This window comes from Carcharodon carcharias, chromosome 22 (genome assembly GCF_017639515.1).
Source record: "Carcharodon carcharias isolate sCarCar2 chromosome 22, sCarCar2.pri, whole genome shotgun sequence".
Classification (NCBI taxonomy): Eukaryota; Metazoa; Chordata; class Chondrichthyes; order Lamniformes; family Lamnidae; genus Carcharodon; species Carcharodon carcharias.
In genome coordinates this window covers 12,332,063-12,359,543 of record NC_054488.1, presented here as the reverse complement: position 1 = coordinate 12,359,543, position 27,481 = coordinate 12,332,063, and the positions used below count along the sequence as shown (strand labels likewise).

The 27,481-nt window shown below is 43.2% G+C and overlaps 1 protein-coding gene across 2 annotated transcripts in view; it reads left to right on the top strand.

The window, feature by feature from the left end:
• Window positions 1-27,481, top strand: part of elac2 (elaC ribonuclease Z 2) — a 61,016-nt gene that overhangs the window by 20,568 nt on the left and 12,967 nt on the right. For both annotated transcript variants that reach the window (XM_041216936.1, XM_041216937.1), the window contains exons 10-21: window positions 210-282; window positions 1,340-1,452; window positions 5,093-5,191; window positions 6,670-6,808; window positions 7,824-7,909; window positions 12,935-13,056; window positions 13,770-13,866; window positions 14,574-14,712; window positions 18,706-18,744; window positions 20,740-20,849; window positions 24,142-24,241; window positions 27,184-27,304. In XM_041216936.1, the coding sequence (XP_041072870.1) occupies window positions 210-282; window positions 1,340-1,452; window positions 5,093-5,191; window positions 6,670-6,808; window positions 7,824-7,909; window positions 12,935-13,056; window positions 13,770-13,866; window positions 14,574-14,712; window positions 18,706-18,744; window positions 20,740-20,849; window positions 24,142-24,241; window positions 27,184-27,304 (1,238 nt within the window). The remainder of the gene's footprint in view (window positions 1-209; window positions 283-1,339; window positions 1,453-5,092; window positions 5,192-6,669; window positions 6,809-7,823; window positions 7,910-12,934; window positions 13,057-13,769; window positions 13,867-14,573; window positions 14,713-18,705; window positions 18,745-20,739; window positions 20,850-24,141; window positions 24,242-27,183; window positions 27,305-27,481) is intronic.

Here is a 27,481-nt window from a genome sequence, read left to right as displayed (position 1 = left end):
AACATTTCCGTGTTGAAGTCAAGGCCGGGATTTTCCGGGATCCGTCACAGGCGATTCAGGTCCGGATGATCCTGGCGAGGGGTGGGGGGTGTGTGATAATCCCACCCCAAGGTTTTCACTCCTTATTTACCCATGGATAGTTTTACTGACTCCTTTGTGTACAATATTTCATGACGGTGTAGACATGTATCCCTCCTTTTGCCCTTCAGGGGGACCTCTGCAATCGGGCCAATTGTTGCCGCTTTGAAAGATGGAAAGAGCGTAACGTTTGAAGGCAAGGAGGTTTGTCGTATTTCTTCAGACTTTTCACATCCGATTGGATTCGTGAACGTTGTTCACGCAGTATGTGTGTGGGGGAAACTGCACAGCATCCAGCTATGTTGTAAGCTGAGGAGAGTCAGAGCTGCAAGCCACATTTAAAGGATTGTGCTGCCTCCAATTGTCATTGCTTTAGGATTTCTTTTACTGTTTGCATTCCAGTAAAACCACCTTAATTGCAGATGACTTTCTTTTTCTAGCTTAGATTGTGTTAAATTTGTAAGGGCCCAGCAACGGTGCAGATTGTACTGAATTCAGTTAATTCATTGGTTAAGTCTGCTTGGGGTCTGAGACGCTTGTCTTAGTGCATCTTAATACAAAAATAGTTGCCTTCGCAAAGCAGCCAACCCCTCAAATTTTTCGTTAAATTTGATAGAAACAGGAAATCACTAATATAAAAGCAAAATACTGCAGATACTGGACACCTGATAAAAATTGGTGGAAGTACTCAGTAGGTGAGGCAGCGTCTGTGGAGAGAAAAGAGAGTCTTGGTATTCTCCATTGGTACGTTTTGAATGAGTCTACCTCTTGGAAAAAGTGGTGAGGACGTGAGTGGTAGTGAATAGTTCTTGTTCATAAGAGTGGCTCAGCTGATTATTTCCACCTTTCTGCCTGCCTTTGCCAGCAGGATAAATTTTATCAGTGTTCCCAATTGATCTTGAGCTCCCTGTGCTTTTTTAAATAAATCATCAAATTGTGTGCCTGCATAGAGCCAAAGTTACTGTAGTCAGTTGAATGGAGTTCCTTAATATATAAAAACCTAACCCAACCTGGTCCTGATCATTGAAGGACTGGAGCAAGTTCCTGTTTTGTGCTGACATTTCTCCATCCCTAATCTGATGTTTAACAGTGTTCTGCATATCTAAGCTATAATCAATCCATATTTAAATACTCGATATATCTTTACTTGACCAGTTGTTCCCCATTACATTGCTGTGGATACCCGTAAGGCTGTTGATTTGTTGCTTTGAGTGGTTGCAAGCTTCTTCTGATGCTTAAGCTCCATTAACGTATTCTGCAGATCAGACCTGAGGAAGTGTGTACACCAGCGGATCCAGGGCCCACTTTCCTTGTGTTGGAATGTCCGAGTAACGAATTTATTGGCCCCATGTGTGAGAATGAACAACTCAAAAGGTGAGTTATCCACTAAGTGGTTTGCCCTGTTTTTCCCTAGATAATCGTCCAATAAGATTGGATGTTGCCTATCTTTGGAGAGAATAAATCCAAACGCACTCTTGAGAATTCCCCTGACCAAAGCAGTAGGACAGATGATGGGGGAGGTGATGGCGTAGTGGTCTTGTCACTGGACTAGTAATCCAGAGATCCAGCGTAATGCTCTGTGCCCTGGGTCCGAATCCCACTATGGCTGACGGAATTTGAATTCAGTAAAAGTCTGGAATTAAGAGCCTAATGCTGACCGTGAAATCATCGTTGATTGTTGTAAAAACCCACGTTGGCTGTCTTTAGGGAACAAAATCTTTTGTCCTTACCTGGTCTGGCCTACATGTGACGACTAGAAGTGGTTGACTCTTAACTGTCCTCTGAAATGGCCTAACGAGCCCCTCAGTTGTATTAAACCGCTATAAAGTCACAAAAAAGGAATGAAACCAGACAGACCACCCGGCATTGACCAAGGCATCGGAAACGACAATGGCAATCACAGCCCCGTCGACCCTGCAAAATCCCCCCTTACTAACGTCTGGGGGCTAGTGCCAAAACGTTTCCAAAATTGGGAGAGCTGTCTCACAGACTAGTCAAGCAACAGCCTGACATAGTCAGACTATCAAAATCATATTTTAACCCAGACATCACCATCCTGTCCCTCTGGGGACATCGTGGTATACAGTCAGGAGGGGGTTGCCGTGAGAGTCCTCAACATCGACTCCAGACCCCATGAACTCTCATGGCATCAGGCCAGACATGAGCAAGGAAACCTCCTGCTGAATATCACATACCGCCCTCCCTCAGCTGATGAATCAGTACTCCTCCATTTTGAGCATCACTTGGAGGAAGCACTGATGGTGGCAAGGGCACAGCATGTACTCTGGGTGGGGGACTTCAATATGCATCACCAAGAGTGGCTTGGTAGAAATACTACTGGCCGAGTACTAAAGGACACAGCTGTTAGACTGGGTCTGCAGCAGGTGGTGAGGGAACCAACAAGAGGGAAAAACATACTTGATTTCATCCTCACCGACCTGCCTGCTGCAGATGCATCTGTCCATTGGTAGGAGTGACCACCGCACAGTTGTTGTGGAGATGAAGTCCCACCTTCACATTGTCCATCATGTTGTGTGGCACTATCACTGTGCTAAATGGGATAGATTTTGAAGCGATTGAGCAGCTCAAGACTGGGCATCCATGAGGCACTGTGGGCCATCATCAGCAGCAGAATTGTACTCAACCACAATCTGTAAACTCATGGCCTGGCATATCCCCCTCTCTACCATTACCACCAAGCCAGGGGATTAACCCTGTTTCAATGAAGCGTGCAGGTGGTAATGCCAGGAGCAGCACCAGGCATACTTAGAAATGAGGTGTCAACCTGGTGAAGCTATAAAACAGGACTACAGCATAAGCAGCAAATAATGGACAGAGCTAAGTGATCCCACACCCAACGGATCAGATCTAAGTTCTGCAGTCCTGTTACATCCAGTCGTGAATGGTGATGGACAATTAAACAACTCACTGGAGGAGGAGGCGCCACAAATACCCCCATCCTCAGTGATAGGGGAGCCCCACACATCAGTGCAAAAGATAAGGCTGAAGCGGTTGTTCTAATCTTCGGCCAGAAGTGCCGAGTGGATGATCCATCTCTGCCTCCTCTGGAGACCCCCAGCATCACAGATGTCAGTCTTCAGCCAATTTGATTGATTCCACATGATATCAAGAAATGGCTGTAGGCACTGGATATTGCAAAGGCTATGGGCCCTGACAATATTCTGACAATAGTACTAAAGACTTGTGCTCCAAAACTTGCTGTGCCCCTAGTCAAGCTGTTCCAGTACAGCTGCAACACTGGCATCTACCCGGCTATGTGGAAAATTGCCTAGGTATGTCCTGTACGTGAAAAGCACGGCAAACTAAACCCAGCCAATTACAGCCCCAGAGTCAACTCTCGATCATCAGTAAAGTAGTGGAAGGAGTCATCAACAGTGCTATCGAGCGGCACTTGCTTAGCAATAACCTGCTCACTGATGCCCAGTTTAGGTTCCACCAGGGCCACTCAGCTCCTGACCTCATTACAGCCTTGGTTCAAACATGGACAGAAGAGCTGAACTCCCGAGGTGAGGTGAGAGTGACTGCCCTTGACATCAGGGCCACATTTGACTGAGTGTAGCATCAAGGAGCCCTAGCAAAACTGGAGTCAATGGGAATCGGGGGAAAAACTCTCTGCAGGTTGGAATCATACCCAGCACAAAGGGACATGGCTGTGGTTGTTGGAGGTCAGTTACCTCAGCTCCAGGATATCACTGCAGGAATTCCTCAGGGTAGTGTCCTCGGCCCAACCATCTTCAGCTGCTTCATCAATGGCCTTCCTTCCATCATAAGGTCAGAAGTTGGGATGTTCTCTGATGATTGCACAATGTTCAGCACCATTTTTGATTTCTCAGATATTGAAGCAGTCCATGTCCAAATGCAGCAAGACCTGGACAATATCCAGGCTTGGACTGACAAGTGGGAAGTAACATTTGCGCCACACAAGTGTCAAGTAGTAACCATCTCCGGCATGAGAGAATCTAACCATCGCCCCATGACCTTCAATGGCTTTACCATCAATGAATTCCCCCACTGTCAACATCCTGGGGGTTACCATTGACCAGAAACTGAACTGGACTAGTCATATAAATACTGTGGCTACAAGAGGCTAGGAATCCTGTGACGGGTAACTCACCTGACTCCCCAAAGCCTGTCCACCATCTACAAGGCACAGGTCAGGAGTGTGATGGAATACTCTCCACTTGCCTGGATGAGTGCAGCTTCCATAACACAAGAAGCTGGACACCATCCAGGACAAAGCAGCCCGCTTGGTTGGCACCACATCCATAAACATTCACTCCCTCTGTCACTGATGCACAGTAGCAGCAGTGTACACCATCTACAGGATGCACTATAGGAATTCATCAGGGTTCCTTCAACAGCACCTTCCAAACTCACGACCACTGCCACTTAGAAGGACAAGGGCAGTAGATAGATGGGGACACCACCACCCGGAAGTTCCCCTCCAAGTCACTCACCATCCTGACTTAGAAATATATTGCCATTCCTTCACTGTCCCTGGGTCAAAATCTTTGAACTCCCTCCCTAACAGCACTGTGGGTGTACTTGTACCACGTGGACTGCAGTGGTTCAAGAGGCAGCTCACCCCCACCTTCTCAAGGGAAACTAGGGATGGGCAATAAATGCTGGCCCAGCCAGCGAAACCCACATCCTGTGACTGAATAAAGAAAAACACCCTGAACACTTGTGTTTTTCGCTCAGGTTTTTGGGCTTATTGTGTATCCCTTCCATAATAAAGGGTGAGTGGGCAGAGTGATCCCTATAATTTATCAATGTTGCCCTATTCTTTTATTTGCCTCACTTAGGGGTATTAAGTAGCTTCTGAAAAGCTCCTCTTGATGTATTTTACGTAAGGCTTGTCTTTCCTCTTCCTCGCAAGCAGTGTAGGGTTAAAATAGAAATGAAGCTGTGCTATAAGCAATGCCTTTAGTAAACCAAACAATGTTCTTTAATCATGTCTCTTCTGACTTTATTAAAATTATATCCGTTGCAGGTATCAAACTGGAGGGTCTGAAAGCCCCACTGCATTAGTTGTCCACATGACGCCGGAGTCAGTGTTGGCAAATAATGTTTATAAATCGTGGATGGAGAGGTAATCGAATTTTGTAAAGTTTGCTGTGTCAGCAGAACTGCAGTGTTTTAAACTGCCGTGAGGGGATGAAGGACTAATTATTATTCAACATAGAAATTTAAAAAAAAATAAAGTGAATATTGCCCTGTGAGACTTGTTGGATTGAATTTTTTTTCTCTCTTTCTCAGTAAATTCTCTCTGATAATGGACAGAGCAGCTGAGAATACTAAACTGCTGCAATGCACCAGTAATGCCTTGAAGTTCACTGCCCATGTTCTACTGTTTGTTACTGTTCCCAATGCTGTAATATAGAGCTCAGCATATATTTCATTACATTCCTGCGATATTCTGTTATTGCTAACATAGTTCAATTAAAATTTGAAATACATTTAAAAAATAATATATAGATATACAGATATATGGCCTTGGTGAATGTTTGAAGCGTGTATTTGAAATTCCTTTGTGATCTGTTGGCTTGGCTCAGTCAATAGTGCTCTGGCTTCTGAGTCAGATGCTTTTTGAATTCAAATTTAACTTCAGGATTTTAGTAAGAAGAGACAGTTGCTAACCGGAGAGCTGAATAAACAGCTCAAGATTGCCTTGTGAAGAGCTTGATTTGGAGTGTTGCTTTGTATGGATGTGAGACTAGGGCCTTGCGGAAAGAGGAGACCATGTTGTGAAATAGGTTTGAAATGTGGGTTTGGAGGAATATGGAAGGGATCTGTTGGACACCAAAAATAACAAATGATGAAATGCTGAGGAGAGTGAACAAACAAAATTTGCTGAATGTAGTTTGGAACAGGCAGACCGACTAGGTAGGGCGCATTTTAAGAGGAAACGGACTTGTTAGAGACGTTATGGAGGGAAGATTTCAAGGAAATAGAGGATGGAAGAGCATATTAATGTTGGATGGCATGAAAATTGAAGGAAGTTATTGACAAATGAAAAGACTGGCTGGGATAGAGAGACATGGAAAGATGACTATGAGCCAAGGACCTGCCTTCATGCAGAGCACACATGAAGATGTTTTGAACATCGAGTGGGCTGGCATCTAGTGCTGTGCTGAGGGTGCGCTAGATTTTTTTTAGAGGTGTCATTCTTCAGATAAGTGATGTATTTCTGCTCCAGTGGCTTGGCTGAATGTCGAAGATCCCTGCACCCATCCCAAGGAGAGCAGGAAATTCTTCTAACCATCACTTTTCCTCACATATCACCAAAATTGGATTCATCTGGCAGTTGCTGTTTGTGAGATCTCGCTGAGCAAAAATTGTTTCTTGTAAGGTGGTCACTGCCTTTCTGAGGATTTATTTTGAGATGTTGACATCACTTTGAGATGTTTCTAAATTCATTTTTACAGTACTTCAGATTTGTGGGTGTATTTTTCCTGAGCTCGATATGTGCCTTGTCCTGGAAGTCACCTGTGCCCTACTTTTAAGTGTAACTGTGCATGCTGTTTTGTCTTGGTCTTTTTATTTTCGTGTCCTTCACTCCACCCGCAGGTTTGGGCCTACCACAGAACACCTGATCCTCAATGAACACAATGAGACTGTCCATAACCTACGCAGCCACAAGATCCAAACCCAGCTAAACCTGATTCACTCTGAGATCTTTCCTCGGCTAAAGACCTTTCAGACCAAGGTGGGGACGTGACTTGAGGTCTTGGGGCAGGGGGGAGGTATGGGAGAAATGAGCCTTTGATAGCCCAAGCAAGGTCTTTGGGATCAACCATAAAGTACGTACATCATTAAAGGAGGGAGAGCGGTTTGACTATAACTTAGCTACATGCCTTGTTTTTCTGTTTCTCTTTATAGTGGCCATTTTGTGTCCCATAATATTTATACAGGGAATCGGAAAGAAGGCAGTGTGAACTAACCACTTGGTTACTCACTGGAAAATTGGCTGGAATAAGACTCTTTTTCCATCATGATCTCTCCTGCAATTTCCATTCAGTGCCTCTTAAACCCGTTTAACAGATATTTCTGGGATTGCTTGCCTGGGGGCATCAGTGTAGTTGAAAAAAATATAGGGTAACACAGAAGAAGAGCACAGTGGTACCAATTGCTTGCCTAGGGTATGTGGTATTGATGGAAGAAGCAGAGGGACTGGCGCAGGATTGGAGTCAGTGTATGTGCTCCAGCGCCAGAATTGATGGTATCTGAAAAGTGCATAATTAACAATGCAGTGGATGGGAAATTTGAATTACTGGCACTCTTTCTTGGGCCTTGCTTCAATCCTCTTAGTGTTTGGCATAATTGTCATACTTTCTAGAATATCCTTGTATTTTAGTGTGGAACCTGGATGTGTTACATTGATATTTACTACAAGAGTAAATACTGCTGAGCTAACTATGTTGATTAGGGGTGTGGTGGGGGGGATGTTTTTATTTTTTTAAATTATCATCAACAAAGTAAAATCTCAAGCTTAAGGTTTTGATCCTCCCTTTGCCTTTTAGCTCTTTGATTTTGTAAAAGAGCAACCATTAGGTTTTGGAAGCCAATTTAGTAGTCAGTTGAGTAAAATTGGCTGTCAGATTGACCTTCTGGTGTATTGTGGGGATAGTATCATTTAAAAAGAAAGGAATAAATTAGAATCTGACTGAATTACATAGTTTCATCCAATCAGTAGCGGTAATTCGCTTTCTCTTTGGTTTCAGGAACAGCCAGCCTCTCTCAATATGCCAACTGTTCGAGGTGAATGCTTGCTAAAGTACCAGCTGAGGCCCAAATTTGAATGGCAAAGGTCAGTTCACGTAAGTTAGACATATATTTATCGTGGCCGCCTTCTGATGCAATGTCAACTCGACCAAAGTCCGATGTCTCAACACCCAGAGAATTCGTCGTTCCTCATTTGTACATTTATTTTTATGCCTTTCTGTGCCTGTGTGGTATCCATCATATAGAATTTTTGTTTGATTATTTAAGTTCTTGCGTGAATGTTATATGGAAAACTGATCCAAAACATAAATACAAGACAGTCATCAATAAACCCAGTAGGGAATTCAGGAGAAACTTCTTGACCAAGAAAGCGGCTAGGAAGTGGAAAGTGCTGAGGCAAATAGCTTGGATGTATTAAAGGGGAAATTTAATTAAGCATGAGTAAGAGGAAAAGAAGGTCACGCTGGTAGGGTTAGCTGAAGAAGGGTGGCAGGAGACTTGTTTGGAGCATAAACACTGGCATGGATGAGTTGTGAACCTATTTCTGTGCTGTGAATACTTTGTAATATAATTGTAGAGCAGTAAGAAGCCATTTTCCCCATCGTGCTCTGCTGGTTCTTTGCCGGAACAGCCTCAAGCTTGCACAACTGCCCCGCTTTATTTCTGTATTCCTATATCTTTCTCCGATCCAAAAGATCAAACGTGACCCAATTTGATGTATTAGTTGTAATGGTTTCATAGAATCATACAATGGTTACAGCACATAAGGAGGTCATTCAGCTCATCATGTCAGCTCCCTGCATGAGCAACTCGGCTACTCCCACTTGCCTGCCCTTTCCCTGTAGCTGTGCAAATCTTTTCTCTTTAGATACTTATCCATTTCTCTTTTTAAAGTCACGATTGAACCCACCTCCACCACACTCTCGGGTAGTATATTCCAGATCCTAACCACATGCTGCGTCAAACATGTGTTTCCTTTTGTTGCCTTTGGTTCTGTTGCCATTTATCTTAGATCAGTGCCCTCTGGTTCTCAACTCTTTCACCAATAGAAGCGGTTTCTCCCTACCTGCTCTGTCTAGACCCCTCATGACTTTAAACACATCTATCAAATCTGTCCAATTTCTCTTCTCCACGGAGAATAGCCCTCGCTTCTCCAAGCTATCCAAATAATTGAAGTCTTTCATCCATAGACCCATTCTTGTAAACCTATACTGCACCCTCTTAACCTTCCCATCCTTCCTAAGGTGTGGTTCCCAGCATTGGACACGGCACTTCAGTTGAGGCTGGACCAGTGCTTTATAAACGTTCACAATAACTCCTTGCTTTTATGCTCAATGTCCCTATTTATAAAGCCCAGGAGCTGGTATGCTTTAATCGCCGCTTTCTCAACCTACCCTGCCACTGTCACCAATTTGTACTTGGCTGGCCTTCAGTTTATCCTTGCACCCTAGTTTTCAACATTTACAATTCTCTCCAGTCTTCTGGCACGACCCCTGTATGTAAAGAGGATTGGAAGATTATAGCTAATTGCTCCACTATTTTCTCCATTACTTCCCTCAGTATCCTCAGATGCATCTGATCTGGTCCTGGTGACTTACCAACTTTTAAGTACAGCCAGCCTTTCTAATACCTACTCTTGATCCATTTTTAGTTGATCCGCTGTCTCAACTACCTTCTTTCACAATGACCTGGGCAGTGAAGACAGGTGCAAAGTTCTTGTTCAATACCTCAGCCATGCTCTCTGCCTCTATGCCTAAGTTTTCTTCTTACTACCTTTTTACTATTTATATGCCTATAGAAAACTTTTGGATCCCCCTTTACATTAGCTGCCAGTCTCTTTTCGTATTCTCTCTTTACATCTCTTTTTTTAAACTTTCCCTCTGAACTTTCCATATTCAGCTTGATTCTCACTTGTATTATCAGCCTGGCATCTGTCATGCACCCCTGTTTTCTGCTTATCTTGCTCTCTTTCAACATCCAGGGAGCTCTGCTTGTTTGGTCTACCCAAACCATCTCCTCTTTAAAGACAGCCCATTGTTCTGATACAGCATTACCTGCTAATCTTTGATTCTAACTTAACCTGAGCTGGAATCATTCTCACCCCACTGAAATTGACCCTCCCCAAATTAAAAATTCTTACTTTGGATAGATCCTTGTCTTTTTCTTTTGCTATCCTAAACTCTGAGAATAGCAATTATTACTGTTCCCTAATTGTCTCCTGACTGACGCTTGACACACCTCACTCTCCAGAACCAGATCCAGCAACGCCTCATTGGGCCAGAAATTTACTGACCAAGAAAAATCTCCAAACCACACTCAAGTGACTCCTCTCCTCCTCTGCCGTTTACACAATTACTATCCCAGTCTATATTAGGACAATTGAAGTCCCCCATTGTAACTAGTAATGTTTTTGCACTTCTCTGTAATCTCCTTGCAAAATTGTACCCCTGTATCTTTCTCAGCAGTTGGTGACCTGTGCAATACACTCAGTAGTGTGACAGTGCCTCTGTTTCTTGGCTCCAACCAAGTTGATTCTGTCCTTGACTATTGTTATGACCGATGCAGTTGGTAAAGCGGAGTTATCTAAAAATCCCAGAGGCAAACGTTAAACAACTGTCTTAACCTATAATTTTAAGTGTAATATTTGAGGTGCGACTCTAAATTCAGGAATCAGACCATCAGTTCTTGAGGTTTTACATTAAACTAATTGAAACATTTTATTAATTTGCACAGGTTAAAATGTATGTACACATGGGCTACAAATTACTACTGTCATAACTTTTAACAAATTGCCAAACTAATCTCCATTAAGGCAACAGCAACCCATAGACTTAACCAAACACCAGGCAAAGCATTTTCACCATATGAATTCAAAATGAGGCTCTTTTCACTGGAGCCAGTTGGAGGCTTATAGCTCCCTTTTGATCTTTCTTTGCCTCTGCCTGCACACCCGAAAACTACTGAAGTTATGCCTACCAGCCCCATTGAATGTTAATTCTCATTATATCAACAACCTCTTTGAACTTCACCTTTTAACAATGAAACCTCTTTCATAATACCAATTTTATTAGTAATATAAACATATTGCTTGATAGCTGCTAGAAAGGCGTCAATTTTCACCCCACTTCTTGAATGCTTTATTCAAAAAATGCAAATGAACTGTACCTCTCTGTTTCCATTTCAAACTAGTACATATCAAAGCACCCAGACTAGCTGGCTTTAATCCAATTAAGACACACCCACAGACTAAACCTCTATTTTAAAAGACAAATATTTTCCAAAATATTGTATACATTAATAGCTTCATGATACTATTCTGGAACATCCTCCCTCTCTCGCTCTCTCTCTCTCTCCAGCAGAGTGTAGTGTTTTCTGTGACCGCTTCTCCTTTCTTTCCTTCCTTATCTTTGCTGAACACCTTGTATCCAGGAACATTTATTATCGAGTTCTGCCCTTTTTTGGGCCAAGTCTCCGTTTTTGCCACAGCATCATACTCCCTGTTTCCTTTCTGTGCCTTTAGCACACCAACCTTATTTACCACGCTCCTTGCGTTCAGATACATGCACCACAAATTTAATTTAGATCTTATTGCCCTCTTTGTTACTCTGACCACACGTTACACTGCCCTGGAGCTCAGAAATTACAGCCCCCAGTATCTGGGGGAGGGGGGGAGTTCCCGTTTAAGGATTGCACGGCCGGGAAGTTGAAACCGGGCGTTTGCCCTGCACTGGGAACCAGCCAAAAATGTGATTTTAAACTGCAAACTTTGGATGGTTCCGAATGTGATACATCAATAGTTACTCAGAAAAAGTTCAAATTAAAACCACCTCTAGCTTCTGGGTAACTATGGCATTGAGCTACCCCCAGGCAATCGGACACTCCCCTGCCCTTGCCCCTGCAACCACCCCCCCCCGCCCCCAGCCACCAACCAGTGTGTAAACAAAGGGGGTGGTGCTTGCTTGCCTGTGACTGAGCTGCTCTGGGAGTGTGTGGACTACACAGAGCTCAGCCAGCCTAAGTCAGAAGATGGGGGCAAGGTAGGAATGGCTGGATTTCAAGGTAAGTAACTAAGAGCGGAGTGCCAATCCAACTCTGTTGTCACTCCACCCGAAGTTATGGGTCACTATTTCTTATTTTAGTGCTATCTGTCTTTCACAGTCCTGTGTGCATCTTCTTTTTCGTTGTGCTGTTCTCCTCTTGAAATACTCCTAAAAGTGAAGGGTGAAACCACCTTTTGGGTATACTGAAAGATCCCTTCAGGCAGACTGACCAATTGATTGTCCTTCACCAAGGCAGCTAAAACTTGGGCAGACACCTCAGTTATTTTTAGGTTTCTTCCAGGAATTTGGGTATCTTCACTCATTATTGAACACAGGGAAAATAGGGTTGGCAGGTTAATGGTGTCATAAGAATTGTGTACACAGTGGGTGAAGAAAACTTACAAAATCAAAACCTTGAAACTCCACATACCTGCACATCAAAAATAAAGCTGCATTAAGCATTTGTCCCTTTCATCGATGTCCATGAATAGAGAAAAGAAAAATTCTTGCATGTCCACCCTGTTTTTGGGCTACAGGTCAGCTGGTACCAGCATACCAAGGTGCCAACATCTTGATGTTAACCCAGATTTACTGATTTTTTTAATGCTCTTCCTGCAGCTCTCATGTTTTATCAGGATTCTTCTGTTTTGAACCCTGATATGTAGAGCCTTGCAATTTAATTTCTGTCCTCCAGAGCGAGGCAAGGAAAATGAGAAACCAAAATCTAGCTACCTAAGAGTTAACAGTTCTGCATTCTGATCCTGATGTCACCCACACAAGGATGGATCATGGGGGTTTTTAAAACTTCATCGTTGTGTCCACTCTAGGTGCCTGTTCAGTATGACAAGCCTGCATTTAACTTAAAATCTCTTCAGGTCTTTATTTAAATTCAAAGACTAGTAGCGGCGAATCACCGGAGGCAGATGGTTGTGAGAAGGATGTGCTGCAGAGAAAGGAAAATGATCTTTCCTTGCTGAATGTTGCTCTAAGCCAGACTGGAGAGAGATTTCACGTCTCCTCATTTTTAACATTAATTGCAAGTTGTATTTTTCTGCACTTTCTACCAATAGAGATGCTGTGGTTGCAGCTGACACCGAGGAGTTTATTAAAGAAGCTACAGAAATCCCAGGCTTCTTGGAGAAAGTTGAAGAATGTAAGAATTTATTGGCGGCAGACCCTGTTATTCAGTCAGGTAAATCATGACCGCTAGGGCTGACCTTATTTGGTAAAGGAAATGGCTGGTTATTAACAGATCTTGTTTTATTAAGCTGCTGTGCTATGCTGTTCTTGGCCTGGGGTGTAGCTGTAATGTGTTACAATAGTCAAATGTATGGCCGCCTTCCCCACTGTAATCCCTCTTCACTTCAGACTTGTGTGGTCTTGTGTTGTGGCTGCCTCAATCACTTCTGGTCTTCTGGACTCTAGTTGCACCATTAAGAGGTGCTTTTACAAGAGTAAAGAAGGTGACTCCAAAGTTGCACTTCCATAGTAACTGTTTAAGGATGAAGCTAACAGAAAAAATATTCCGTGCCCGGGCCTTTTTACCATCCCAGCAGCAGTGTTGTCTGTTCAAATCGGATGCTGAATATCATTTTTAAAATGCGAAACAGCTGCAGTGATTGGATTTCAACCTCGAGTTGCTATTGGCCAAAATCACTGATCGTTCAGGGCTTTCAATTGAATAAGAATCTTGCAATGCCTTTCGCAACATCAGTCATTTATATATACTGTAAAACCAAACTCTAAACGTTATGATGTGTGAATGTAAGACACCAGTATCTTTGTCTTATGCTTTGAAATTGTCTTATTTACTACTTTTACCTCCTTTGTACCTACTTTTAAAAAATGATATACGTGTATTTTGTAACTCTGGTGGTAAAATGTATCCTTGGCTTGTATTCGCAGGGAAAGTGGACAAATACCCCGAGGTGGTTTTCCTTGGAACTGGATCTGCCATCCCAATGAAAATCCGAAATGTTAGCTCCATCATTCTAAACATCGAGTAAGCCTCTCTTTTAACTACCTGCTGCTTGTTAAAAGTAATATTGTAGATTCGGGAGCGTTTGGTTGCAATTGATTAAAAAAAAACATAATTTGTGCTTTGTGCTTCATGTTTTTCTCTTCTCTCCCGTCCTGGCTTTTGGCCATCTCCCCTAATAGTTTCCTCTGTGGCTCAGTGTCAGATTTTGATTCATAACCCTGCTGTTCAGAGCCTTGGGATGTTTGACTATGTTAAACGCGTAATATTAATGCTTGTTAAGTTCGTGGATCTCATCGTTTTTTTTTATATGAAAAAAAACACACTAATTGGTAGATGTCAAGGACCCTTTTCTTGAATTTAAAGCTCAGTCAATCTTTTTTCCTTTTTGCGGCTTACGAAAAGACAGCTGGAACTGATCATTCTGTTGCTGGCAATTTGTGGAAAATTATATTTTCCCCTCTTTTTTTTTCTGCACTATTTTGAGTTGTAGACCTGCTTTCAGAGTTCTGTGCCGGCACTAGTCCTTCTACTGTAACCAGATCGTTGGCGTTCTTCAGCAAGGAACAATCAATAACGGTTTAATAAAATTGCCATGACTCACCTTTTACTGAATTATGTTACTAAGGTAGAAACTCAGCAAATTTCGAGAAAGAGAGGAGGAGAGCAGGTGCAGTAATATTACAAGAATCCTTTGATCCTAATTAGACTTTTTTTTCCCCCACTGTTAGTGCGACACGCTCTATATTGTTAGATTGTGGTGAAGGTACCTTTGGCCAGCTCTGTCGTCACTATGGCAACGATGTGGACACGGTTCTCTGTAATTTGTCAGCCATCTTTGTGTCTCACATGCACGCTGACCATCACACCGTGAGTACTTTTATTTCCTTAACGGTCAAACCTGACAGTGTTATTTTTGGCCCATAAATAAAAGGCGTCTGTTCTTTTACAAACTGGAAGTTCTAACCTGTTGGGATATAGCATGATACTCGGTCTGGCTTCTTGTCACCCTTCAGGCAAGGGTGACTTTGGGGGTCAGTGGGTACTACCCAGTCTATGGGCGGAATCATCCATGCCTGCTGGCATCGGGGGTATTTGGTGGTGTGAGCGTTGAATTTGGTGAGAAGGCCAAAAATTGCTTTCACGGCGTCATGAAACCGGTTTGCGATCGTCCACCCAGCCCGTCAGTGGCGGGGGGCCTGTTTCCCACCATCGGACGTCAGGAACCTCATTATGATACACCTGCACATCATTATAAGGCTCGCCTGCTGGACCCATTCCTCCCACTGGACCGTCCGCCCATGTGTTTCACAACAGCATATAAAAGGCGTGCATACGGCGGGCTACACTTTGAGAGGAACTTGGAGATGAGTGTACAGTAACATTGCGGCACACATGCGAGGGACGCCTGTTGGACTTCAAGGTTGGGGTGCAAAGGCCACCCTGCGGTTGAAGCAGCTTTGGAGGGGGGTGGTGTGGCGAAGGCTGCCCTGTGGTTGAAGGTATCACAAGCACGTGCGGGATGGGGGTGTGGTGGTGGGCGAGGGAAGTGGCCACTCGTTAGGGACACCTTGTATAAAGTGACCATTCCTTTGCAACTGGGACAGTTCGGGTGCAGCCACATTGATATGACTATAGTTGGGCCTCTAGATATTTGCCTACTCAAGCAATACCGAGGCACCAAGGCGCCACCAAGTACTCCAGAGATTTTCACCCCTCGGGCACGGACTGCAAAATAATGAGCGTTTTAGTGGACTGCAGAACAGTTGGATGACTGGCACATCGTATAATCTCCTTGCTAAAGCTGGCCGTGGAGCAGTCATTGGTGGAGGTGCTCTCAGCCCCTTGCAATGTCAGCATCCCGGTTTGGACCAGTATCTGTTATGGTTCAAACTAACACTGCAGCCTTGGAGTGTGAGCTGAGAGCACAGCGTGCAGTCCAACGGGCAAAGCTGCTGCCAGGCGGTCGGGTGGAGTGGGGCGGAGGTGGTTGGGGTTTCGGGCAGCCAGGCAGCGCCCTTATCTCTGACCATCCAAATGACTCTGCCGGCTACTGCACTTTTGCATATCTGTGATGATTCCGCCCGATAGATCTATTTCATTCATTGTATAAATATAACCGCTGAGAGAATGAATAACGAAGGAGTGTATTGTGTGGTTGGGAATCTGTAATGAAGGTCATGACATTTAAGTGAGAATGAGAAATCACAGAATAGTTACAGCACAGAAGGAGGCCATTCAGCCCACCGTTTCCATGCCAGATCTCTGTAAAAGCAGCACAACTAGTCCCACCACTCACCCTTTCCCCATTAGCCCTGCAAATGTTTTCTCTTCAGGGCATTATACAATTTCCTTTTAGGAGGTTTGGAAAAATGTCTTTGCATGCATGATATTTGGAATTTGGAATGTGGAATGTTTCCCCACAACCCCCACACCCCTGAGTGTTCTTACCAGGTTAAGTGGGGTGAACTGTCTCCCCTCTTTGTCCCAATCTTGGCTTTGTTATAACAGAGTTCGAATTTTTAAAAAAGATGTGATATTGCCAATTCAATATGTACTTAACTGTGTACAGCTCGGTGTAAGAATTAAGCCAGCCAGATACCTTGAATTTATAATTAAGGAATTAGTTTTATTACTAAAACCGATCCAGTAAAGATACAGAAATTATTAACAAAAAAGTTTAAAATGTATGAAAATGTCCAACTTCCCACTAGTGCTGAAAACATATACACACCCAGGCATGCACAAAAAGAAATCAAACTTTACAGAGTATCAGATGTTAAAACTTAGCTAAGTGAAAAAAGTAAAGTCAGAAAAATTATTCATGGATTATTTCTGAATGCTTGTTCACAACACTTCTCACAGCGGCTACTGGTACTTTGGTTTCTCGTTGATGCAGTTGCTCTCAGTCGTGGCTGGTTGACTCTCTTCTCTTTTCTCCTGAAGGCAGTGGTATTGAGTTGGAATCCTCCTTTAAGGACTCTTGGTTTGCAGCAATATGGTCTTCTGGTGGGTTTTCAAACCACAAACAGGGTTCAGCATTGTTGAGAGAGGTTTGTTATGATCCTTAACTAGACCCCCAAGTTTTTGGTAAGATTCGGGTAGGTATCAATAAAGTTCGAGATTCAAGACACTTGCTCAGTGAATAAAACCACAAGATTTCACGATTTAGAACAAACGAAAATAAATGCTACTGCACAATGTGAGAAAGATAAAACAATTTACAATATTTATCTTATACTCTAAGTTTCATGGTTAATATGAGTTGCATGTAAATTAACAAGCAAACTGTGGTCGAACACTGCACTCTGTACAATGAATGCCAAATATGACCAAAACAAGTTCCACGGACTTCTGAACAACCTATCCAGATGTCAGTAACGCTGAGTCAACCAATCTCACTGAAACTGTGTCTCTCTTTCTCTCTCGGGGGTTTCCAGTATTCCCCTTTGATGATCTCACCTTGGAATTCTGTCCAAAAGCCCCTCCAACTTGGACGGCATCAATGATGGCCCACCGAGCAAGGTTTCAATCTTGTCTCATGAGGTTCCATTCCTGTGGATTCCCGAGTGTGCACTCAAACACCCATTCGCAAGCACAGCTTCAGATCTTCAGCCACACTGAGCAGAACACTGCAGCTCCAACGGCCCGCAGCACAGAGTCACCGACCTTTGGTTGCCTTCTTGGATCTTCAGGGCTCTTCCTGAGCCCTCTTCACTTGAAGTCTGTTACCTGCAGCCCTTTTGTTATATGGTGTCTTTTTTTCTCTGCTCCTCTCTTTTAACTGAACTGGAACCATTATCTGTCCCTGTCCCCTCTCTTGGACTCTTCTTTTGGGACCTCACCCTGCCCACTGCCTCGGACACTTGCAGACTGTGCTTTCAGCACCAAGGTAAGTTTGGGTTTCATCACAGGTTTCAGAGAGAGAGAGAGAGGAGTAAGGCTCTTGTCCCCACTGTCCCCTTGGCAATATCTGTCTGTTAGTTCAAATCCAATATGTTTTACACCCAAGAGTTGGGTCATGTGACCTCTCTCTCTGGTGTCAGCCTGGGGCTTATCTTAGCCATTGTCTCTGAGAGCTCATGGACTCTGTCTCCATAAAGTGGCTTGTGGCCATTCACAAATGCAACTTAGGACACTGACCTACAGCAGCTACTTCGTTTGGCACAAAACTTTCTTTTCAAAAAGGTCAATTTTATATATAAAGTATATGCAGCAGAGGACATTACTGATTGATATTCTACGTAGCAAATCTTCGTAACAAGAGGGATTGGTCCTTCAGTGGAAAATATTATAAATGTTTGAAACAGAGGATGATGGGAGAATGCTGGACAGTGGGACTAATTTTGTACTGCTCAAGCTAGCATTGGCACAATAGGCTGAATGTTGCCCTCCTGTGCTGCAAGTTTCTATGGTTAGACACAGAATACAACGATATTAGTGGCCAACTGAGTTCTGTAGTAAAATTGTTTTACATGGAAGTGGTTCCCAAGCCTTGGTTTAAAAGCATCGTCGAATAACATTTCTGTGGGTCACCATTTTGTTGCTTACCTCGCCGCTTGACAAGAGTCTATTGAACACATTCATTAGTGTATCTTTGCTCACTTTAATGAGCATTATGAAGAGACTCTGATCAGTGTGCCTATCAGTGAAACCTTCTGGTACTCTTGATTAAACATCTGTGCTGCTGAGATAGAGGTTGGGGGTATATAATGAACAAGTCTGCTGCTGTGGTGGGCAAGGGTTAGCGTTGTTTGGAAACAGTATGATTATTGCATTGCTGCAGTAATGTAATCATTGTGTGATTCACAGTGTAACTTTCTCTTTCATTTCATTTGGATAATGTATCTTAATGTATTACAGGGCTTGATAAATATATTGGTGGAACGAGAAAAAGCTCTGGTAAGTTGAATTTCATTTTAATGAGTTTGAATTTTTAATAAATCTAAAACTGGTGCCCAATTTTTCCTGAGGGTTTCCTGCAAGAAAGCATTAACATTTTAGAAAAAACTTATTGCTACAAGTTTATTTCGACTCTGTTGCCTTCTTTTTAATTCCCCATACAATCTGCTGTTCCTTAGGCAAGTAGGAGGGCAGGCAATCTTCGCCCAGCCCTGTTTCTATTCTACTTTAGTCCTATTGGGAGTTGTCACATTCTGTTTTTAATGTAAGAAATCTAGAGCTTTGATAAACTCCATGACAAAGCCACATTCCTAAAAATTTGATATTAGACATTATAGAATCCAAGAATTCAACACGCCCAAGGGTCGGCAAACACTGATGCGTATGTTCTCTTCACGAATGCTGCTTGACCTGCTGAGTGTTTCAGGATTTTTTTAAAGATTTGCACCATTAATAAAAATACTGCAGAATAACTCTTCCTGCTGATTTTGAAACTTTTTGCTTCTGGATGAGCCATGTCTCTAATTCTGTGTCAAACAAGGTGCTGGCAGAAAAAAAAAACATAGAAAAAAAATGTGCTTTTTATGTTCATTTTCTTTGAACACTTTCTTTTGTAAGTTTAAATAAATATTGGAAGTGGGGAAAAGACCTGAGGCTTCTCACATATTGGGAATAATCTGACTGGGATTAATGTTAACAGCTTCATTAGTTCATGTAAGTCGGTAGAGAGATCAATCTGTCAATTTGGAGAGAGGGAGAGACATAGACTGAAACAGTCCATCATGCCTGGGCTGATTCCTTGATAGAGGAAACCAACTAGTTAGCCCCATATCCCCGTCCTTTCCCCATTGCCCTGTAAGTGTTTTTCTTTCAAGTACTTAACCAACTGCCGCCTTGATCGGTACAATTAAATCTGCCTCCAAACACCATTTCAGGCAGAGCATTCCAGGTCACAGTAGCTGGCTCCTTTTGCTCATGTCACCTCTGGTTATTTTGGCGATTGTATTTTTAACCTGTGTTCTTTGGTTACGGACCCTTCTGCCTCTGGAAACAATGGGCGGGATTTTCCTGTCCACTGCCGGGATCGTCCGGTCCTGCTGAAAGTCAATGGACTTTTGACTGGGCTTCTGAGTCTCCCTTGGAGGGTCCCTCCCCGAGGGGGCAGGAAAATCCTGGCCAGCGTCTCTTTAAATCTGCTTGTTCAAAATTATTGATCATTTTGATATAATCTCGGTCAAATCACCCCTTAACCTTCTCAACTTGGAACAATGCCAGATTCTCCAATCCCTTCACATAACTTTGAAGTCTCCCAACCCTGGTACCATTCTAATTAATCTCTCTGCCCTTTCTAAGCCTTTACCATCCTTCCTAATGCAGCGTCCAGAGGTGAACCCAGTACGTTAGTTGAGGCTAATCAGTGTTTTAAGTTTGGCACAGCTTCCTAGCTTTTATGTTCTATCCCTCTATTAATAAAGCCAAGGGCCATGGATGTTTTTTTACCAGCCTTCTCAACTTGCCACCTTCAAAAATTTGTCACTCTCGGGTCTCTCTGTTCCTGCTTTTAAAATTTTACTGTTTAACACCTCTCCTCGCTCTAACTACCACTTCACATTTCTCTGCATTAAATTTCATGTCTGTTTCACCAGTCTCTCCACGTCCTTCTGAAGTCTTACCATCAATTATACTGCTATAATCTTACTATCCTCGACACTGTTTATTGCATTTCTGAGTTTTGGCCATCTGTAAACTGACATTATGCCCTGTCCAGCAATATATATCAGAAAGAGCAGTGATCCTAATACCGCCCATGTCTACTTCTCTCCACTCTACAAAACAATTGTTCACCACTATTCTCTGCATTCTGCCACTTAACCAATTTTGTATCCACACTACCTATTTTAATCACGTGAGCTTTAATTTTACCCTCGAGTCTTCATTATTGTTTAATTTTGTCCCTTGTTCACCAGTCATACATCCATTGTTCTTTTTTTCCAGGTTTCGCAGGGTAAGGTCTTCAGCCCAGTTTTACTTGTGGGCCCTTTAAAGATCATGAGTTGGTTGAACCAATACCATAACCATTGCCAAGAGATTCTCCGCCATATTAAGTGAGTATACACTCGGAGGATAGTTCTGTAGACCAAGCTGTGTTTTTTGTGGGGGTGGTGGGGAGAAGGAGAGAGGTGAAACCTAATGATGGTTTCCTGTCACAAAAAAAAGCAAGTTGGTGGAATGAAGTGTGGTACAGTTCCAGTAAATCTTTCAATGCTTTAGCCAGGTCCTTTTTGTTTGAGAAAGTTTTGAAGTTTGAGCCATTTCATGTATTAAAATAGTTCCCACATTTTCTAGAAGTGACTGTACTTCCAAAAAGTACTTAATTGGCTTCAAAGCTGTTTGGGTCATCATAATCATTTCCCTTTTTAACTGAGCCAGTTCTGCAAAGCACTTGTTCAGGATGAATTCCTTAATAGGCCCAGAATAATGTTTTGTAGATTTTATTTTTCATTTTTGTTGCATTGAGACTTAATATTTGCCCTGCCGCTCCATTAATAATTGCCTATACTCTGTTGACTCTAATTGAGTCTGAGGTTACAGATAATTGAGCCTTGATACGGATAATCAAGCTCACAATAAGTTGTCCCTCAAGACTTAATTAACTGTTAAATAGATTACCTCTGGAGAACAAAGTACGATTGTTTTACCAATGCTGCACTCTTTTTCCGGATTATTCTGATAAAGTCGGACGACGCTAGGGATTTATACATTACGTGTAAGTGAGATTTACAGGAATGGCTGTGGGGCTGAGGGACTTCAGTTACATGGATGGATTTGAGAAGCTGGGGTTGCTCTTGGAGAATAGAACATTGAGAGAAACTTTGATAAAGGTGCTCAAAAATCGCCAGGGCTCTGGACAGACTAGATCAGGGGAATCTGTTCCTGCTGCTGGCAGTGTTGAGAACCAGAGGGCACAGATTTAAGGTGAGTGGCAAAACAATCAAAAGCGGCATGTGGGAAAAAAACTGTTTTACACAGCGACTGGTTAGGATCTGGGATGCCTGAGAGCGCGGTGGAGGCAAATTCAATTATGGCCTTCAAAAGAGAACTAAACGATTGTGTGAAGCAAAAAAATTTGCAGGGCTGTGGGGAAAAGGGCAGGGGAGTGGTACTAGGTGTGCTGCTGTTGCAGAGAGACAGCACAGAGACACAGGGCCGAATGGCCTCCTTCTGTGCTGTAACCACGCTCTGATTCTGTATCCCAGTCAGATATCATTGACTAATAATAGCTGCTGGATATCTGGACTTCAGTTCCGAGAATTCATAGTTTCAGCTTGTGGTAAAATTCCTTTTGTTTCATCTTAAGCATAAGAGCTATCTAGTTAAATATCTTATTTCCATACAATACGGTCCAATTAAAGATGTGTGTATATTAGCATTATCCATAAAATTCATCACTGACATTGGATAATTGTAGAATACATACACACTTGGAGGCTTGACACGAACGAAGTTAGACACCACTTATTCTTTGAGCTCCCAATTATAGATGAGATGTGTTCTTTTTCTGGTCGTGACATTTCTATTAACCATCAGTTCTTATATTATTCTCACACCTTGCACTCCTAAGTCTTATGGTTCTTGAACAATCACGTCATTCACGTTACGCACAGTGCTATAATGCCTGCAAATATCCATTTTCAGTCAGGTAGATCTTACACCGGGATACATGGCAATTTTGATCTTAACCATTTATATCCTCCTCACTGAATGCCTTTAACAACAGTCAGGTTTTCAGGGTGTACTTTACTGCAACTATTGTAGCGATAACTAGATGGGAATGACATCTTCACTCAGAAGCTACCAAGAACCTTTGACCTTGATGGGAATTCAGGCTGGCTATAGGTGGGTGGGAGTTGCACAATCGTTATGCTTCTTTAATTTATTCTGGCATGGGATGTGTGTGTTGCTGTCAGTGCTGGTGCTGGCATTTGCCATCCCTAATTGCCCTTTTGAGGGCCATTAAGACTTAACTACATTGCTGGAGTCAAATGTAGGCCAGACCACAATGGCAAATTACCTTCCTTAAGGGACATTAGTGAACCGGATAGCTTTATACAACAAATTGATAGTTTCATGGTCGCTGTTACTTGAGTCAAGTTCTCATTTCAGATTTATAAAAATTGATTAATTGAATTTAAATTCCACCAGCTGCTGTGATGGGATTTGAACCAGTGCCCCCCAGAGCATTAGCCTGGGCCTCTGGATTACTCGTCTAGTGACATTACCACTAGGCCATCAATCCCAGCATTGCCACAATCTCATTGTTATAACAATGGAAAGATTTTCAATTGCCAGCTGCTGTTTCTCACCTGAAAAATGGGTGGTTAGCAACAAATCATCATTTTTTTTTGGTTTACGTGTGAGGGCCCTTCAGATTTTCAAAGGAGCCAACATGTGCGGAGCCTGCATGGGAACTTTTGGGTTATGACACAGTTTAGAGAGAATATTGGCGATCAGTTGAAAATTGGGGATGGGTGGTGGGGGGAGTGGGGGCGTTTTATTGCCCCATTGATGCCCAATGCCCTCCTGATGCAATTCTCAGACAGGCTTTTGAATGGGTGAGCGGGATTATCCACTTGAAACAGTAGGATGGCTGAATGTTGGAACCCCACTCAGTTGTAGGAACCTGATTGCAGTTTTCAGGTACAAATGGGTGCCGTGAAGGCTTAAGATAAAAGCAAAAAAAACTGCGGATGCTGGAAATCCAAAACAAAAATAAAAATACCTGGAAAAGCTCAGCAGGTCTGGCTGCATTTGTGGAGAAGCACACAGTTAACGTTTCGAGTCCATATGACTTCTGTTGAAGAGTCATACGGACTCAAAACGTTAACTGTGTTCCTCTCCACAGATGCTGCCAGACCTGCTGAGTTTTTCCAGGTAATTTTATTTTTATTTTTGCCGTGAAAGCCTACCCGTTTGTACCAGATTGTGAGCAGCTGAGTTTAGAGGCAATCGTTCGGGAGCTTTTAGATTTTATTTGTAGCAGGAATGTTCTGATTGGACCCACAAAACGAATCTGACTCACTTCCAGCACATTTACGAACCCCCCCCCCACTGAACACTGAAGAAGAGGGCAACAGAAATTTGGAACTTGACCCTCCAAAAGGCTGGGGATGCTGAATCATGAAATTTGAGGCAGAGGTTGCTGGTAGGGGAGGCTATCTCGGGATATCGAGAAGAGGCAGAAAATTGGAGGTTACAAACCAGCTGTGCGTCTAGTTGAATGGCCGCACAGGTTCAAGGAGGCTGAATGGCCTACCTCTTAGCTGAGGGGAAAGCCTTAATGGCTGACCTTCTATTGCTGGCCATGCGCGCCACTCAAATACCTTCCTTGTGTTTCAGCATTATTCCTGCTCGACAGCTTGTGGAAGGTGCGGAAGTTACCAAGTTCAATGCTCAAGACTTTATTCTATCTTTGCTAAAGGAACTTGAACTGGAAAAGGTAACGGTGCCTTTTAGTCTGATTTTATATGTTGGATTGAATTCTCTTAGCTATGGTGTTTTTTATTACTGAATGGCACAGCACGTTAGAGCAGGAAGAAGGCGGGCGGGCGCAGTGGGCTTGCCCCGGAGTGGGGCGAAGGGGGTTGGCGGGCCATCCCAACTCACATGTTGCGTTGCTGCTCTAGCCTGGGTTAAAGCCAGAGGCATCACTGGGGATGAAATTGGTTTTGGGCAGTGGAGTAAAGTGAGCAATAGCATAACACCGCACGTTTTCCACCTCACCCAATTTTCTCTTAAATACTTCATTTGGAGAGAGAATATGGCTGGGGTACAGCAGGCTGCCACTTTGCTACAGCTGAAGACCAATTGCGCACCATAGCTGGGGAAAATGTCTCCTCCCCCCTTTTCCAAAGCGCACTTTAATATCAAGACCTGAAGAGGAGAAAAATAGGTTTGGAATGAGGCTTACTTATTTCCTTTTTTTTTTGGAGAGATTTTCATTTCCATGCCTAGTTAGAGCAGGGGATTTTACTGTATAGGAATGGGAATATCTGCTGCTCCTAAGCATCATCTAGTACCGGACACAGAACAGACAGAGGCTGAAGTTTGGGATAAGGTCACTTCTCACTCAGTTGGCTGATGACTATCGTAAGGAAGTCCGAGGTGATGGAAGAACACAATTTAGAAAAATGTTACCCAAAGTAAATCTAATACACTAAAATACACTTTGTGGATGAGTCATAGAAAAGTAGAAAATAAGAGCAGGATCAGGTCATTCAGCCCTTGGAGCCAGTTCCGCCATTCAATATGATCATGGCTGATCCTCTATCTCAACGACGTACTCCCACTCTCTCCCCATGCCCCTTGATGCCTTTAGAGTCTAGAAATCTGACTATTTCCTTCTTAAATATATTCAGTGACTTGGCCTCCACAGCCCTCTAGTAGAGAATTCCACAGATTCACCACCCTCTGAGTGAAGAAGTTTCTCCTCATCTCAGTCCTAAATGACCTACCCCATATCCTGAGACTGTGACCCCTTGTTCTAGACCCCACAGCCATGGGAAACATCATCCCTGCATCCAGTGTGTCCATCCCTGTCAGAATTTTATATGTTTCAATGAGATCCCGCCCCCCCCCCCCCCCATTCTTCTAAACTCCAGTGAATACAGGCTTAGCTGGCCCAACAGAAACAAAAATTCATGGAAAAACTCAGCAGGTCTGACAGCATCTGTGAAGAGAAAGACAGAGTTAATGTTTCGAGTCAAGGACACCTTTGTACATCAATATTTCTCAATCTATCACCATTTAAATAATACTCTGCCATTCTGCTTTTCCTACTGAAGTGGATAACTTAACACTTAGCCATGTTATACTGCATCTGCCATGTACTTGCCCACTCACTCAACCTGTCTAAATCGCCTTGAAGCCTCTTAACACCTTCCTCATGGCTCATATTTCCACCAAGTTTTGTGTTGTCAGCAAACTTGGAAATATTACATTTGGTTCTCTCATCCAAATCATTGATATATATTGTGAATAGCTAGGGTCCAATACTGACCCTTGTGGTACCCTACTAGTCACCATCTGCCACTCCGAAAAAGACCCATCTATTCCTCCCCCGTTTCTCATCTGATAATCTATTCTCAATCCATGCAAATATATTACTCCAATCCCATGTTTAAATTTTAAACACTAACATCTTGTGTGGGACTTTATCAAAAGCTTTCTGAAAATCCAAATACACCACATCCACTGGTTCTCCCTTATCCTGCTTGTTATGTCCTCAAAAAAACTCCAGTGGGTTTGTCGTGACTCCTCAGATACTGAAGCAGTCCATGTCCAAATGCGGCAAGACCTGGACAATATCCAGGCTTGGGCTGACAAGTGGCAAGTAGCATTTGCACCACAAGTGTTAGGCAATGACCATCTCAAACAAGAGAGAATCCAACCATCGCCCCTTGATGTTCAATGGCATTACCATCACTGAATCCCCCACTATCAACATCCTTGGGGGGGGGGGTTACCATTGACCAGAAACTGAACTGAGCTATCCATATAAATACTGTGCCTACAAGAGCAGATCAGAGGCTAGGAATCGTGCGATGAGTAACTCACCTCCTGACTCCCCAAAGCCTGTCCACCATCTACAAGGCACAAGTTAGGAATGTGATGGAATACTCCCCACTTGCCTGACTGAGTGAAGCTCTTGAAACATTGAGGAAGCTGAACACCGTCCAGGACAAAGCAGCCTGCTTCATTGGCACCACATCCACCAACATTCACTCCTTCCACTACCGACACACAGTAGTAGCAGTGTGTACCATCTACAACTTGCAGTGCAGAAATTCACCAAGGCTCCTTAGTACCTTCCAAACCCACGACCACTAGCACGTAGAAGGACAAGGGCAGTAGATAGATGGGAACACCACCACCTGGAAGTTCCCCTCCAAGTCACTTACCATCCTGACTTGGAAATATATTGCCGTTCCTTCACTGTCACTGGGTCAAAATCCTGGAACCCCCTTCCTAATAGCACTGTGGGTGTAGCTAAAGCACATGGACCGTAGTGGTTCAAGAAGGCAGCTCACCACCACCTTTTCAAGGACAACTAGGGATGGGCAATAAATGCTGGCCCAGCCAGTGAAGCCCACACCTCGTGAATGAATAAGAAAAAACATGATTTCCTTTCATAAACCCATGTTGACTTTGTCTGATCCCTTTGATATTTTCTAAGTGTCCTGTGATCACGTCCTTTATCATCGACACTAGCATTTTCCCTACTACTGGTGTTAGGTTAACCGCTTTGTAATTTGCTGCTTTCTCCAATATCTGTAAATTAAAAAGACAGGTTATGACTAAATGGAGATGGCTGGAGAGGGACAGCTTATCTCATTGTTTTCCGCTTTCCTTCTCTCCACATGTGGCACGTGCTGCTGACAGTTCCAGACGTGTGTCGTGCGTCACTGCAGGAACGCCTTTGGCTGTGCGCTTCAACACAAGTCAGGCTGGAAAATAGTTTACTCAGGGGATACCATGCCGTGCCCAGCTCTGGTGCAAACAGGTCAGTTTAATAATATCGTTTCTGAAGAGCTGATGTTAAGATGAAGTAAAACATGGGCCTAATTCCTCCAATATTTCAGGACACAGAGGAGCATTGGTACAAGTACAGGCCATTCAGCCCCTCGAGTTCGTTTTGTTTATCAATGCGATTTTGAATCTTAACTCCATTCACCAGCCT